The 17297-nt window shown below is 40.7% G+C and overlaps 1 protein-coding gene across 1 annotated transcript; it reads right to left on the reverse strand.

Moving 5' to 3' along the window:
- Positions 9922-17245, reverse strand: LOC8084835 (phosphoglucomutase, chloroplastic). The gene is made up of 22 exons (XM_002458121.2): positions 16960-17245; positions 16092-16157; positions 15924-15968; positions 15754-15846; positions 15611-15663; positions 15188-15239; positions 15035-15103; positions 14484-14552; positions 14256-14378; positions 14130-14182; positions 13803-13881; positions 13656-13720; positions 13333-13400; positions 11813-11931; positions 11658-11732; positions 11434-11549; positions 11140-11281; positions 10849-10930; positions 10704-10750; positions 10547-10624; positions 10355-10460; positions 9922-10261 (listed from the first exon to the last, which is right to left on the reverse strand). The coding sequence occupies exons 1-22, from the start codon at positions 17116-17118 to the stop codon at positions 10194-10196; spliced, it is 1827 nt and encodes a 608-aa protein (XP_002458166.1). The 5' UTR covers positions 17119-17245; the 3' UTR covers positions 9922-10193.

The raw sequence follows: 17297 nt of genomic DNA on the forward strand, positions 1-17297 counted from the left end.
GTTGAGAGGCCTAGTGATCACAATATTATTGGTACTAGATGGGTCTTTCACAATAAGCAAGATCAAGATGGGATAGTTGTAAGGAACAAAGCAAGATTGGTAGCACAAGGCTATACTCAAGTTGAAGGTCTTGACTTTGGTGAAACATATGCCCCGGTTGCAAGATTGGAAGCAATTAGGATCTTGTTAGCCTATGCTTGTGCTCATAACATCAAGTTATACCAAATGGATGTGAAAAGTGCATTTCTCAATGGCTATATCAATGAAGAAGTCTATGTTGAGCAACCTCCCGGTTTTGAAGATGACAAGAAACCCAACCATGTTTACAAGCTAAGAAAGGCATTGTATGGTTTGAAGCAAGCACCTAGAGCATGGTATGAGAGATTGAGAGATTTCTTACTCTCTAAAGGTTTCAAGATGGGAAAGGTTGACACCACTCTCTTCACCAAGAAGATTGGCAAAGACTTGTTTGTGTTGCAAATATATGTTGATGATATCATATTTGGATCAACCAACCAAGAATTTTGTGAGGAGTTTGGCAACATGATGGCTAATGAGTTTGAGATGTCAATGATTGGAGAGCTTAGTTACTTCCTTGGTCTTCAAATCAAGCAATTGAAGAATGGCACATTTGTGAGTCAAGGCAAGTACATAAAAGACATGCTAAAGAAGTTTGGTATGGATGATGCAAAATCAATTAGCACTCCAATGGGAACAAATGGAAGCCTAGATAGTGATACAAGTGGAAATATGGTGGATCAAAAGTTATATCGGTCTATGATTGAAAGTCTACTCTATGTGACCGCATCAAGACCGGATGTCATGTTTAGTGTATCCATGTGTGCAAGATTCCAAGCCTCACCAAGAGAAAGTCATTTGAAAGCAACAAAGAGAATATTGAGGTACTTGAAGCATACACAAAATGTTGGTTTGTGGTATCCCAAAGGTGCAAAGTTTGAACTTGTTGGATATTCTGATTCGGACTATGCGGGATGCAAAGTTGAAAGAAGAAGCACATCGGGCATATGTCAACTATTGGGAAGATCACTTGTCTCATGGTCATCCAAGAAGCAAAATAGTGTTGAACTATCAACCGCCGAAGCGGAGTACATTGCGGCTGGTAGTTGTTGTGCACAAATTCTATGGATGAAGGCAACATTGAAAGATTTTGGAATCAATTTCAAAGAAGTGCCATTGCTATGTGACAATGAAAGTGCCGTGAAGCTCACCAACAATCCGTTTCAACACTCAAGAACAAAGCACATAGATGTCCGCCATCACTTCATAAGAGATCACCAACAAAAAGGGGACATTTGCATTGAGAGTATTGGCACCGATGATCAACTTGCCGATATATTCACCAAGCCACTTGATGAGAAGAGGTTTTGCAAGCTAAGGAATGAATTGAACATACTTGACTTCTCAAATATGTGTTGATGCACCCCACTTATATGACATGCCTCTCCTTCGAGCAAAGCAAGGTAAAATTGTTTGACATGTCATTCATCCTATGCTAAGGATTTGCTTAGTGCATCTAGTCATTCCTTTACATGTCTTAGGCTCATTCATGAAAATCAAATGAATTTGATGCTTATATGGTACCACTATTGCTTCTATGCTTGACTTGATCTAGTGGTAGCATATGACATGTTTGTGGGCTTGCAATCCTAGTGTTTGATCTAGAATATGAGCTATAAGTGTTTTAACTCAACATGGTACAAGATAACCCTTATTTGGAGGTGTGAAGAAGCTTGTCCTTGGATCAAACCGAGTTAAATATCTTAGGCAAGTAATCTAGATTGGACCAATTTGAGAAAATGATCTCACTTCACATGGTTTCACACTAACCTAACTAAAATTTGAGCTCACCTTTTGTGGTCATTGATGACAAAGGGGGAGAAAATTTCCCAAAGATTTAAGATAGGGGGAGTAACATAATAAAAGAAGGGGATCATCAATTAAAATTTTGAAGCACACAAGTAGGGGGAGCAAGCTCATAAACTTGTATGTTGCATTTGTATGTGCATCACATATGGTTGCTTGCATTTGCATTAGCTTTAGAAGCTTTCTCTCCAATACCTTGCTTGTGTGGTGTATGCCAGTTATAGGTTTGATTGATGAAATGAAAAACTAGCATGCATAGGAACTATAACTAGACTTTTGCTTCACAAGTGGTACTAGAACCTTGTTTATAATGTTGATCTCACGAGGTGTTCTAGTCTTTGTGATTGTCTAGTTACTAATGGTGCTAAGGATGGTATATATTGGCAACTCCGATTGGTATCACGCTTCAAAGGTCCATTCTTTACACCTTAGCATCATTTGGTAGAAATTGACTCCTATATTTCCTTTTCAAGCATATGTGCAAGCTTTCAAATCCAAACTCTTTGCACATATGTAGGGGGAGCAATTGCTACCAATTTGGGTTTATGAAACTTGTCCATAACCTTTGCACATGGTAAAATGCAGGGCAAGCAACATGAATCCAAGAAAAATTTAATTGAAAATCTTTGTAAAGAGGGTTGTCATCAATTACCAAAAAGGGAGAGATTGAAAGCCCTAGTTTGGTTTTGGATAATTGATGAAACCCTAATACTAACCTCTATGCTAAGTGTGTGTAGACTTAATGAGGTTGGTACATACCAAGTGATGGAGCAAGTGATGATCATGGTGATGATGGTGATGACCACAAGATAATCAAGTGCTCAACTTGGAAAAGAAGAAAGAGAAAAACAAAACCCTATGGAGATCAAGGCAAAGGTATTGCTTAGGGTTTTGGTTTTGGTGATCAAGACACCATAGAGGGTGTGATCACATTTAGGATAGATAGCCGTATTATAAAGAGGGGAATTCTTTGGCTAAGCGGTTATCAAGTGCCACTAGGTGTCATTGTTCATGTGCATGCATTTAGAACCTAGTGAGCTAACTTAACTCCTTCGAAGAAATTGTTTGTGAAAATGCTAACACACGTGCACTTATTGGTACACTCGTTGTGGTGTTGGCACACTTTGAGAAGGAGGTGGAGTTTGAAGAGTAGAGAGAGGATGGGTTTCGAGAAAATAGTGTATATTTTCTATTGCGTCGGTGGGAAATTTGGACAAGTCGCGGGAGTGTTTCTCGACGAGAAACACTCACCGGACGCTGGCCACTGAGGCACCGGACGCTAAGTCTGAGCGTCCGGTGCAGACAGTGCCTGGCCCAGCTAGGGTAAGGCACCGAACGATAGGCACCGGACACAGCTTGAAGCGTCCGGTGGTTAGCGTCCGGTGTGCGGGCGTTTTGCGACCCTCTCTGTGCATGGGTCCGGTGAGCACCGGACGCTACCGGTGCTTAGCGTCTGGTGACCCGCAGGTTTGCGACCCTCTCTGCGCATGAGTCCGGTGTGCAGCGTCCGGTGCACTGCAGGTGACCGTTAGATTCTGACACGAGAGTTTCAAAAGGCGACACGTGGCTGACGTTGGAGCACCGGACGCTGAGTCTGAGCGTCCGGTGCCCCTTAAGAGCGTCCGGTGACCCCGTATTTCGCCCAGTGAAAGAGCCAACGGCTCTATTTGTTTGAGGGGCTATAAATACGTGCTTGGCCGGCTTGGGGCTTACACTCTTGGCATTCTAATATACTTGACATCCTTGTGAGCCTAAGCAAACACCTCCCACTCATCTCCTTCATAGATTATACATCTTTATGAGATTGGGAGTGATTCCAAGTGCATTTGCTTGAGTGATTGCATCTAGTGGCACTTGGGGATCGTTTTAGCTGCGGTTTTCTTGTTACTCTTGGTGGTTGCCGCCACCTAGACGGCTTGGAGCAGCGGAGGAGCTTTGGCACGAGTTGGTGATTGTTCGTGGCCATCTCCCGGTGATTGTGAGAGGTTTGTGCCTACCTCGGCGGAGTGCCAAAGGCAACATTAGTGGATTGCTCGTGTCATTGAGCTACCTCACTTGTGGGTAGGTTCTTGTGGTGTCCTAGTGAGGACGAGGTTCATGCTACACCTCTTAGCCACCGAACCACCAAGTGTTGGTCGACACAACGGGGACGTAGCGTGCCGGCAAGCACGTGAACCTCGGGAGAAAATCGTGAGTCTCCATTGTGATTGTACTTTGGATTTCTCCCGGTGATTGGACTTCATTTTATTGATTGGTTCGTCCCCTCTACGCGGTGGTATAAAGATCAAACCTTCTCTCTTACTTTCTTGCAAACTAGAGTAGCTTACTTACTTGTATAGAAACTTTAGGTAGTTCTCTAGTGTAAGTAGTGACATAGCTCTTGTGTGCCTAGTGATCTTAACAACTAGAATTGTTGGATAGGTGGCTTGCAAACACCCCTTTAGAGCTAGAGCAAAAAGCTTCGCTTTGTTATTTACTAACCTCTTGCTCTAGTGAGTTTGTAGAATTTTAAATAGGCTATTCACCCCCCCTCTAGCCATATTAGGTCCTTTCAGGCTTGGAGCAGCGGTGGTGTTGAGCTCGTGATTGGAGATTGTTTCGAGCCTCACCAAGTGATTTGTGAGGGGTTCTTGAGCCTTCCCCGCGGGAGATCGCAATTGGCTACTCTAGTGGATTTCTCGTGGCTTGGAGGATCCCCATCTTGTGAGTGGATGTGCGGCACCCGCTGAGGGTTTGGCTTTGGATTGCCAATTAGCTCGTGATCCATCAAGTGGGTGTATCGCCACAACGAGGAGTAGCTTGCCGGGAAGCAAGTGAACCTCGGTAAAAAAATCGTGTGTCATTTCTTGCCGAGGTCTCTCTTGTGATTGTGTACGTGATTGATTGGATATATCTCATCTCTACAACGACGGTATAACAATCACTCTCCTCTCTTTAATTACTTGCCTACCTAGTTAGTTTAGCTTGTGTAGCTTAGTTCTTGTTAGTATAGAGTTGTTGTGTAGCCTTCTCTAGTTGTTGTGGTTTAGTGTTTAGCCCTCTTGCTAGACTTGTATAGGTGGCTTGCATAGCTTAGTTGTGCTGGTGCTAGAATAGCTTCGCCATTTATTTTACTAACTCACTTGTCTAGTTGAAGTTTGTAGAATTTTTAAATAGGCTATTCACCCCCCTCTAGCCATTTGGACCTTTCATCAGGACCCAGCGGATCCTCCTCAACAGGCGCGCCTGCTGTGTCGCTCGGCAGGGGACACATGAAATAACGGCGCTGAGCAGTGGACTGTCCTCCATGTTCACCCGAGCTTTCGGCCTGTGCTTTAGTAGCTCTTCCTGTATCACCAGGAGGCGGACAAGAACTTTGTGTAGGGTTAGTAGAAGATGCAGCAAGATCACATCGGTCAAGTAACATTGCATCCCCATACGAAAAACTAGGATTCAAGAGAGAATTAGGAAGAACAGCGAGTTCAGACCGAAGACAAGCCCCTGCATTTGGGTGTAGCTGAGCAAAAGGAAAGACATGTTCATCAAAGACAATGTCTCTTGAAATATACACTCGACCTTCCTTGGGGTCAAGGCACTTGAACCCTTTATGCATATCACGATAGCCCAAGAAAACACATTGTCTAGACCTAAACTGAAGCTTGCGGGTGTTATATGGTCTTAGATTTGGCCAGCATGCACAACCAAATGAGCGAAGAAAGGAATAATCTGGTGGCTTATGAAATAGGAGTTCAAAAGGTGTTTTATTCTGAATAACTCTAGATGGAAGGCGGTTTATAAGGAACACAACTATAGCAAAAGCCTCGTCCCAAAATTTTAGAGGCATGGATGCGTGGGCAAGCAAAGATAATCCCACTTCTACTATATGCCGATGTTTACGTTCAGCAGCACCATTTTGTTGATGAGCATGAGGGCATGACACATGGTGAGCTATACCCGTCTGCTTAAAAAGGAGTTTAGGGATTGGTACTCGCCACCCCAATCGGTTTGCATTGTAAGAATCTTACAATTAAATTGCCTTTCAACGAGTTTTTGGAAGTTGTGAAAGATTTGGAAGACTTCAGATTTATGTTTTAGGAAGTAGATCCACACAAACTTGCTATAGTCATCAATAAAGCTCACATAATATGTTTTTCGACCAACAGAGGAGGGAGCAGGGCCCCATACATCAGAGTACACAAGTTGTAAAGGACTAGTAGACGCACTAGTCGACCTAGGGTATGGTAGTTGGTGACTCTTTCCTCGTTGACAGGCATCACACACAAGATGCTTATTGGACTCACTAGAAAAGGGTAACTGGTGACGACTAAGAACTTGCTTGACTATATTGGTAGAGACATGCCCCAGCCGATGGTGCCAGATGGACACAGAGGGCTTGACTGCAGCTGAAAACGCTTGCTTATTTGAATCTGAACAAAACAAATTTGACTTCAAGGGATATAGTCCCTTCTCACATCTGCCGTTGAGAAGCGTCCTCTGTGTGCCCTGCTCCTTGATTGAAAAGAAATTGGGGTGAAATTCAAGGAAAGCATTGTTGTCTTTAGCAAGTTGATGAACAGACAGTAAACTTTTGGTGGCTTTTGGAACATGCAGAATTTTATTGAGTCGAATTCTACTAGATGGGGTATGCAAGATACTAGATCCAATGTGATCAATGCGCATACCTGACCCACTTGCCGAATGCACCTGGTCATGACCACCATATTTGTCACGAATGGTGAGTTTATCAAGCTCACTTGTTACGTGATCAGTAGCTCCCGAATCCACGTACCAATTTGTGTCGACTCCATAGGAGCCAGTTGTTGCAGAGGAGACAGATTTCTTCGCGACTCCAGTGAAGGAGGAGTCGAACCTCTTGAAGCAGTCGATGACAGCGTGGCCTTCCTTCTCGCACAGTTGGCAGAATACGTCGGGTTGGAAAGGAACACGGCGGCCGCTGCCGCCACCGCCACGCCCTCCTCTCTGGAAGCCTCTTCCATAACCCCCGCGACTGCCGCCTCCGCGGCCACGGGTGTTGTTGATGTTGTTGCCACGCCCACGCTTATCAGCGAGGTTGACAGACGAGTGGTTGTCGCGCAGATCAATGCGCTGCTCATGGCTGGTAAGCTGCGTGAATAGCTCGTTGACGGAGATCGGTTCCACGCGAGTCGAGACGGCAGTCACGACCGGATCAAAGTCCCGATCGAACCCCGTCAGAATGTACGAAACAAGTTCGTCATCCTCCAACTTCTTTCCTGCAGATGCCATGTCATCTGCAAGAGATTTCATCTTCGTGATGTACTCGGAGATAGTCGATGATCCCTTGGACGCCGTTGCCAGAGCCATACGAGTCGCAATGACTCGTGCTCTGGACTGCGACGCAAACAACGCCTGGATCGCGGCCCACGCCTTGGCCGCAGTGTCCGCCGAGGTAGTGATCTGGGAGAAGATTTCCTTCGACAAAGAGGTGAGAAGGAAATTCAACACCGTTTGATCTTTGGCGTGCCACTTCGCGTACTCAAGATTGAGCACAGGTTCCTTCTTGTCGTCGGAGGTTCCGTCAGACTTTACCGGCGGGAGGAACTTCGCCGGGGCTTTGCATCTGGTTCGATGAACTCAGCGAGGGACGCGCCGCGGATCGCAGATAGGACGGTGAGCGACCACATCGCATGGTTGGCTTTGGTTAGCTTCTCGGTCACTGGCAAGAACCCAGTATGCGGCATGGCAAAGACAGCGGAAGACGAGTCGGCCATGGATCAGTTCCGTGAGGAATGGGGCTCTGAATACCATGTGAAATTTGTGTTAACCAGATGCCTTTGCCTCGGCTCTGGGTTCGTGTTATATATGGCCAAGAACATCCCTTGGCGTGGCTTTTACAAGAAGTCAAGATTACAAGATAATCACGTGTTACCTACTTGAGTTACAAGACAAGATCTACAACTAACTAACAACCCTACGTGCTAGTCAAGTAGATCACGGTAGATAGCACTAACAAGACTATGTTACAGTATACCAAAGATATTCTAACAAGGCTATCCTATCAACCCAGGCTCCACTCATCTATGCATGCAAAATTGTTTTAGCGAATTAAAAAAGTCAAAACTCTTAAACTGTAGATATAAATTAAATTTCGATTGCACCATTAAATTTTTTATAACAAATCCTTTAAAACAAGATCACACATGGATATATTTAAATAAAATTTTATTAATCAATATTTATCTCTACAACTAAAAATTATAAAGAGGACTCATCCACAACTCTCGTCCCTTTGGTGCTTTTTTACTGCGCGATGACACGCTATCCCATCAACCTAGGCCATACTCACTTATACATGCAAAATTGTTTTAGCGAATTAAAAAAATCATAACTCATAAACCAAAGATATAAATTAAATTTCGATTACACAATTAAATTTCTTATAACAAATCCTTCAAAACAAGATCACACTTGGATATATTTAGATAAACTTTTATTAATGAATATTTATCTTATAGAGATAAAATATTTTTCTTTTATTAAGTAGAGACAATATTCTAGGTTCAACAGACAATGTTCTGTTTTTGTAAAAAAATGTTATCGATTTAGAAGAATAGTATTTTGGTTTTAGGTTTATGAAACTGATATTACAATATACATAAAAATACATAAATACATGACATAGATAAAAATAATAATAAAATCTAGAGTAAAAAGCATAAGAAAAAAGTAAAAACACAAAATGGAGAAAAATTTCAAATAATGTCAAAGGGTTACTTTTCAAATATCGTAAATATATTTATAAAACATCAACATCACTAAATACATCATAGAACATCATTAAATATATTATAGAACATCACATCTATTATAGTATATTAAGTGAACACCATAAGAAACATCATAGAACATCACATGTATATTACGTAAACATGATATAACACAACATAGAAAATAAAAATAAAAAATAAAATTACTAAGAAGAAAAATATAAAAATAAACATGATTAACAAATGATAAAAAGTGCATAGAGTAAATAAAATAAATGAATATTTTAAATAAGGATAAAAAGAATATTAAAAGGAATGAAAATATAAAATAAGAATAAAGAAACATAGAAAACCTGAAAAGAAAAAAGAAAAACAAATAGAAGCAAGGAAGAACGATAAAACTAAAACCAAAAGAAAAAGAAAATAAAAGGTAAAGTTAAAACAAGAAAAGAAGAAGGAAAGGACAGGAAATAAAATAAAATCGAAAAATGAAAACTGAAAAGAAATGAAAAAGGAAGAATATAGACAAAAAAAATAAAATAACAATGAAGAAACATAGAGTATGTAGATTTTAAAACCCGTAACAATGTACGGGCATTAACCTAGTTATACTAAGACGTTTTGATTTTTCTATATAGATTGTTTTAACTATGTATTTAGATGTTTTGAAATGAAGCAATATTTCGGGAGGGGGCTCAATAAAATAATTTAAAGGTTCTGGCTCAGCTCTTGAGCTTTCCTCTATTTCTAGGATAGCCTTGAGATGCTTACTAAGAGAGTTTTCAAGGATACGCTTAGGATTTCTCTTCCTTCCGTCGTGTTCTTATGAGAGGAATAACCTCCACTGGCTATATGCAGAAACAAGGTAGACTCCTTGCTAAGACCCAACCAAAAATATTGCAAAAACACATAATCAGGTACAGACAAGTCTAGGTCAGAATTGATCAACATGGAAAACCTAGCCCACGCTGCTCCTAGTGACTCTTTTTTGGTGTACTAAAAGTGAGGACTTCTCTAGATATGTAGATATAGTGAATTAAATGCATAGAAAAAGTTATATTTCTATAAAAGCCAAAGCAATCTTATAATTTAGAATGGAGGGCGAAATGTAGTATAATATTGTACTATTTGTGATAGAATACTCTATTGATCTTTTGTGTATGAATGATGGTATAACTTACCGTCTTACCGTATAAGTTGTAAAGATTGGATGATTCGGGATCTTCCAAGGATACCTAGCAGCCTACTGGAATTATCTAATCATAGTGCACAACAATCAAAAGTCTTAGGGATAATGACAAGTACATGTGAGTAGGCATAATTTGCACAGTTCTGCAACATGTTATCCCATTACCATCTTATTGGAGGAGAAGTATTTGGAAGATGTTGCAACACTTCCGGGAAACAATTTATTCTGGCGGAGTTTGTCCTAATGATACATATTTGCCATCAGTTCAATTCAAAAACATGGCCTACCGACCTACCGTACACCCATGCTACTCTGTTGGTATGACCGAGCCACCGAGGACAACAAAAAGAAATGAAGAAAATAGCGAAGGAGCTGATGTCATGAACATCTAGAGATTATGTTATGACAGTAGGTTTGTCTCTTCCTGTGAAGTCCTTGAGCTTTGAAACAGACAAAGCCAGGTCTGCATTAGGAATTATCAAAGATTAAGTATTGGCATGTAAATAATTTCAAAGTTGAATGTAAAAAGTTCCATAGAAGAGCACAAGATAGTAACCTATTAAAGGCTTCAGAGCTGTTTGAGCATCGAGACTATGCTTTGAGATATCAGATTCAAATTGTTCTATGTAGAGGCGGATAGTAGCTCCAGCAGATCCGGTTCCCTACAAGAGCATACTTAATCAGATTGTTGTAGATCAAATGTCAACAAATTGTATATATTTTTCAGGAAACGAAGCAACAGATGTACCGAAAGCCGGAAGATAATCCTAGATCCATCAGTGAAAACAAATCGAAGTCCTTGTTTTGATACCGTACTACCGTCTACCTGTGATATGGAAGCAAAGTGTGATTTATGCTAATCATTTCACACGTGCAGGGGAGCGGTAGAGAGAAGCAGATAGTACAGGATCAGTATAGCTGAAATCATCAGCAAATTGGAGGGTGTAATCTCCTGCATCACGAGATCAAAAGCATCAATTTTCAGGAGGCTTCCTCACAAAGTAAAATATACAAGTGCAACTAGAGAAAAAAAGATGCATGCAAACAAACCATATTTCTCTCCAGGCTTGCTATTTGCAATAACATCTTTAAGGTGATCCATCATCTTGTTTGCACTTTGTGATTCACACTCCTGTACAATTACAAATTACAAAATCATTGGTTAAACAAAAAACACAGCTAACTTAGGAGGAACTAGGTGGCTTTTTAGTTAAGAAGAAATATGCACCCAAATTAGTCTGGGCAAAATCAGATTACTATGACAGTACAAGAAATTTGATCAGGTGGTCCCAACATGTATGGCCCTTAAGTGTAATTTCAGGAATTCATTTGGTTAAATACCTCATAATCATATCTAGAAAAGAAATTCCTGCCATAGGTTTTCCAGTGCTCCATAGCAATATCTTCCACCGACACTAATCTCTCTCCGACCTTCTTATCCTTGTTCCGGTGTGCAAGTATGGAAAGCCAAGCCAGAACAGCCCTGAGAGTCAAGAGTTGACAAGAGTATGGCTAGTTGTCTACAGACATTTCTCACAAACAGAAACATGAATGATGTCCAAAGATTCTCTGTTTAGAACTTCAAAGAAAAAATTGATTAACAAAGCTACAGATGATAAGTAATTTACTTCTTACCAGATGCCATCCTTCTCTCTAATGTGATCAGATCCAGTCCCAAAACTTTCCTCTCCACAAATAGACAATTTTCCTGCATCCATTAGGTTGCCAAAAAATTTCCAGCCTGTTGGAACCTACGAAGTGGCATCTTTGTCTTAGATGATCAAGTAGAAATTACAGGTTTACCACACTTTGTCTGTTTGTATAAGATAATGAGCAATGAAACTCCATGGCAAAGATACCTCAAAGAATGGAACATTCAATTTCTTGGCAACACGATCAAGAGCACCACTGGTTGGCATTGATCTCGCGAGTCCCTAAAAAAACAGTTCAAACTTAAATATTCCTACCATCTCCAAGACAAAAATGAGAAGCAAGCAAAGTGCCATCACATTACTTTTGTACCAAACTGGAAATAAGGAATTGCTGCCTGTGCATTTGCTGCAATTATTGCAACAGAGTCTGATGGGGTAATAAAGAACCTTTTCCCAAGAATCATGTTCCGATCACCATCGCCTGAAACAGTTCATGCTTATCTGTTGTTATTCAGTTAGACCAAGCATTTGCTTGAAATAATGAATAAATATCACTATGCAATGCAACAAACTAAATAAAGATAGAATGGAGTAGGGATGAAAATGGTCAGGAAAAGTGTGAACTGTTTTGTTTTCATATACTTTTTTAAAGAAATAAAACTGGAAGTGATATTGCTGGAAACACACACAGTACTAGCGTTAGGGGTATATAGAATATGGTTAGTATTGGTTGGTGATTTATAGTCAAAATACGTAACAAAGCACCATGCCACCTTACAAACAAACGAGAATAACAAGAAAAAGCAATTCAAACAACATCTAAACAATACAATCGTTTTAGTTCAGCATAGCACAAGGCAAAGTTGACATAAATTTCAACATGGAGGGGGGGCAGCAGGATGGTGCATCGATTGTCGTGACTGCCAACTAAGGTAGTATGGCACATGGGATGGGGACGGGGCAACTAGAGTTGGAGGCATTGGGGCGTGTGTAGGGGTGCAAAAGGTCAGACACGGACGGATGCCTACAGATATGAATACAGATAGCTATAATGTTTCTCAGATTCGGATTCAAATTCAAATACGGATAGTGTCAGCTGTGTCGGATAAGATATGAATGGATATCAACATCATATAAATGTGATTTGAGTATTAAGATACGGATACGATATCGGATATATCTAAACTCCTAACAGATTCGAACTCAAATACGGACGGAAAGTATTTGTACCATTGACACCCCTAGGTGTGCGTCATGGCTTGGGTTGGATAAAGGATGGAGTTGGCGTATTTGGGGGAAGAAAGCTGTTAATACCTATGATTATTTCCACCAGAAAACAGTAAATTGCTTAAACGGTCAGAAATGGTAAAGATATATACCACTTCCCAAATGTTCTATAAAACCTTAAAACGAGCTGTGGTAAACTTTACATTTCTGCTTCCGTCTACAGCACAGAGTTTGCCAGCACAACAGCAATGCATTTTCAGATTTAAATGACAATGTTAAGTTAGAAACCAAAAACTTCTTACAAAATAAGAATTCAAATGTAAATATGTGCACTAGCAGCATGTAATTTACATGGACAGTTCTAGACATGCACTAAATCTAACTGAATTGAATGATTAAATTACTAGCTTCTATATGACCATCATTCAGTTCGTAAGGTCAATGGCTAAAAGAATTCTCTCTTCGAGAAAGGAAAGCCAGGGACAATGTATGATTTGATAACTTCTGAATATTTCTAAGCTAGTTGATTAATGCTTTCAAAGAATGCTTCATCTTGAACTGACAACTTTCCATTGCATAAGCAAGAACATTGAATTTTGGGCATATCCAATACTGAGAACATGGAAACAAAGTAGCAGTCTGGGTCCAGACATACCATCACTTGCTGCACCAAAGTCAGGTGCATGGGTTCCAAACATGGTAAAAACAAGCTCCTTAGCGTAACTGTAAAACAATGGCAGTCAATTAAATAATGCGTCCTGTAAACTTTAAATTATTGTATCACTAGGATTTCAGTTCTGCATAAGAAATTGAAAATTCAACTAGTGTCTTCGAAACATAGGGTTTCATTGAAATTCCAATCAATTATCAAACAAGAGAGTTGTTTCAAAGAAGTACAAAAACAAGTAGAAATAAAATGACTAAATATTTGTTCACATTTTGATAAAACATCCTTTATACCAGAACTGATACACATACGTTAGATTTGGATCTGGATGGCCATTTCCAAAATCTTCAAGAGGCACCCCATTTAATATGCAGTCCTGAAAACAAGGTATTTAGCATCAAACAAAATAATCTTTCAAGAGAAGTAAAGCCTTTGTTTCAAGTAAATTAATATGCTACCGGATCAGCTCCAAGTTTCTCAACAAAAATAGGTCCTGCATACGCACCAGTAACTGCATGCATCGCATCGAATATGAACCTGTAAAATCGAGCTTAATATTCAACTTCATATGTGCTTTTTAATAGTATGTTCATATTACCAAGAACAACCAACGAGAAACTTTTACCAAGAATAACCAAAGACACTGGTTAATAAGAACATGTATGAATAGTAGGTCAGTATGAACATGTGGATTATAAGGGGTCTAATAGTTACATTATTACTGAAGTAATACACTCAATATAACATGTAAATACAAAAGGTGATATATATAGAGAGAGGGAGACCTGAAATCAGGCCGAGAAAGCAAATCCTTAATAAGTTGGAAGTCAAACACATTCTGCAAGCCAAAAACAAACAAATTATTAGTGAAACAGAAACAGGGTGTTGCTCCCCAATATTTCACTGCATACCTCCATTAGTTCCAGGTAATCTGAAACAGGATCTATCACTTCTATGGTGAAATCTCCATAGCTTACAACTCCAACAGAGGATAGATCAGTATCAGGAATCCCTGCTGTTTTTATTTCAGAAATCTGCAGTAGAAAATTAGCATTGCACATCAGCAACAATACAAGAAACGAACAGTAGATATGTATATGATGATTTATAGTGTAAAATCAAATGTTAGAGCTACATACTGAAAGTGTGTTCCCATAAATTTGATCAGTAATCGTCTCCGGTGCTGGCTGTCCACTGCTGTAGTTAAACTGTGAGAAAACAATGTTTACATCAGAATAGTTTGAAATCTCACGAATAAGGTAACAAAATTGCATCTTCTTTAAATCACCTATGATTGTTTGTTTGTTTGTTTTCCATTCAATTTTAGCTAAAGCATAACCAGATGCGTTGTCAATTGCTTGATTTGCAAGATGCAAAAAATATCAAACAAGAAATATATAAACATACAAAGAACATTATTTGTCTTTTTTTTCCAGTAAAAGGAATCCAAACATTGACAAGCACAAACACAGAAATGTGTGTGAGTATACATATATTCAACTTCTCGATTGTCATTCCCTGACACATCCATGGCTGGTAACCTTGATTTCTAGAAATAGTAAAGTTTTTGTTCAGTACTGCTTACTCAAACATTCCATGTCATTATCCACTTGGAGTAAGTTTTAAGGATTCAATAAATCGCTGCTGTACAGGGAAAACACAATGCACATCTTTTTATTTGTTAGCACACCTTAATACCCCAGTCATTGTCAGGTCCACCTGGATTATGGCTTGCACTCATGATGAAGCCACCATTGGCCTAAAAAAGAATTTAGAAACCATCAAAAACAGACAAAGGGGACAGCCATCCACATAATTAATTTATAGAAGATCCAAAACATACTTCTCTTTTACGAATTACTGCAGATACAGCAGGAGTTGACAGTAGACCATCCCTGCAAACAAAATGGACATTGACAATAACAAGACAGGAAGTATGGGAAATAAGAAGTTCGGTAGAGGAATAACATTGGGAAAGCATGCTAAATCCAAGGAAAGTATATATCATATCTAAAGCACAGCATCAACTCAACATCAAGTGATCAACATATAGAAAGATAGTTTTGTCGCAAAATCATAAAATTGTTTAGTTGAATACTTTATGCGTTCACAGGGTGCATGCTGCCAGCTTGAATCCGAATTCTATGGATAAATGTACATGGTATCCTACCGAACACTTTTCAATCATTTTAGTTGAACAAATAGGCCCACCTCTAACAGTTTCTGATTCATCCTTAAAAAAATGATAATTCAGCTTATTCCTTACCTGCCGACAATGATCTTCTGAACTCCATTTCCAGCTGCAATCTTAATGATGATCTATAGTTCCAACAGTACAGGTACTCACAAATATGTACAAACAAACATGGATCAAATAAATATGTGCCCATTCTACATTTCAAGCTGTACCTGAGCAGCCTCCTTATTAAAGTACCGGCCATCACCCCCAAGTACAAGGGTTGCACCCACATAATCTTCAGGGGGCAAGGAATTGAATAGAGCCTTGAAACCACAGACAATGGAGAAATCAATGGGACTTATGATCTACCTAAGCGCAACAGCAACAAACAGCAGCACACCTGAATCCAATTAGCAAGGTAGTTCTCCTGCTGGAACACTTTCACCTGAAAAGAACAGCAGAGAATGTTATCACAATCCATAACCTGTCACCATACGGGAACCTGTACAGCAATGTTTTCTAGAGGAACAAAAGCTCTGGAGAACTCGGAAGCAGTCAAATGGAGTACCTTTTTCCTCAGGCCACTAGTCCCCGTCTTCTGCCCCTCAACTGGCTTGGTCGGGATCGAGTTGATCTACACAAAAGGTTACAATAATCATTATGTGAGATTGTGCATCACACCAAAAGTACAAGACAAGTCGATGATTCCCCAACCCATTTGTTTCCGAAAGAAACTCCCCAGTGGACCATATAATGATTCCTAAGTAGAAAAACGCATGAACACATGCATTTTTTTTAGAGTTATAGGGCTCTGCTCAGTCTTAGCATTAAGCAAAGACACACATGTTTAGAACTTCAGATACAGCATTCAGGTGGGGAACACCTGTCAATAGAGAGAGAACCAAAAACCCAGATAACCCCCCAGATTCATTAAACTAGACCAGTTGCCCTTCTTGTCTTCATCCTCCACTGAAAGACTATCAGATAGCATCAGCTTCACTTCTCCAGTCACATAATTCTTGCTCTTCCAGTTATGAACACATGCATATAGGCTACAGTGACGGATAATAATCCAAAAACAAACACAGCAAGGGTACCATACAAGCAGTTTTGCAACCAATGCGTCTGGAGAAACACACGAACCCACCAAAACTATGGATCCCAGCAGAGAAACCGCAACCGAAATCCGGGTCGACGAGAAACAAAAATAGCAAATACATTCGTCCACAAATCCCAGACCCGGTCGGTGGGCGCAAATTCTGACGGGAAGTGATGATGATTACAGCTACAATTGCACGGGAGCCCTGCACAGAACCCGGCGCCACCAATCCGACCACTCAAAACCCCAAGGGACGGGAGACGACTTCACGCCTCAGCGGCGGCCAGGAACAAGGAAAGCGGTGGGACGAGATGGGGGTCTAAACCAGGAACCATACCTTGAGCGCCTGGGCGGCTGACGGCGTCCCGGCGGAGGAGCAGCGGGCGACGAGGAGCGCTGGCGAGGCGCCCTGGCGGGCTGCGGCAGTGGCCCGCGGCGGTGTGGATCGGACGGTGGAGAGCAGCGGGCAGAGGCGGAGCGCGTGCGTCGTTGGCATTGTGGCCGCTGCCCGGCTCCGGTGGCACCGCCGCCGTCGTCAGCGCTAGACACGAGACGCACGGGAGTGAGTGTCGAGAGAGAAGAGAAGTGGTCGAGACCGGGCGGGGGCGGTTTGTGTGGCGGGGAGCAGGTAAAATAAAGCTACGCTAGATTGGCTTGTACTGTAGTCAGGAACTC

Source organism: Sorghum bicolor, chromosome 3 (genome assembly GCF_000003195.3).
Source record: "Sorghum bicolor cultivar BTx623 chromosome 3, Sorghum_bicolor_NCBIv3, whole genome shotgun sequence".
In the NCBI taxonomy this organism is placed as follows: Eukaryota; Viridiplantae; Streptophyta; class Magnoliopsida; order Poales; family Poaceae; genus Sorghum; species Sorghum bicolor.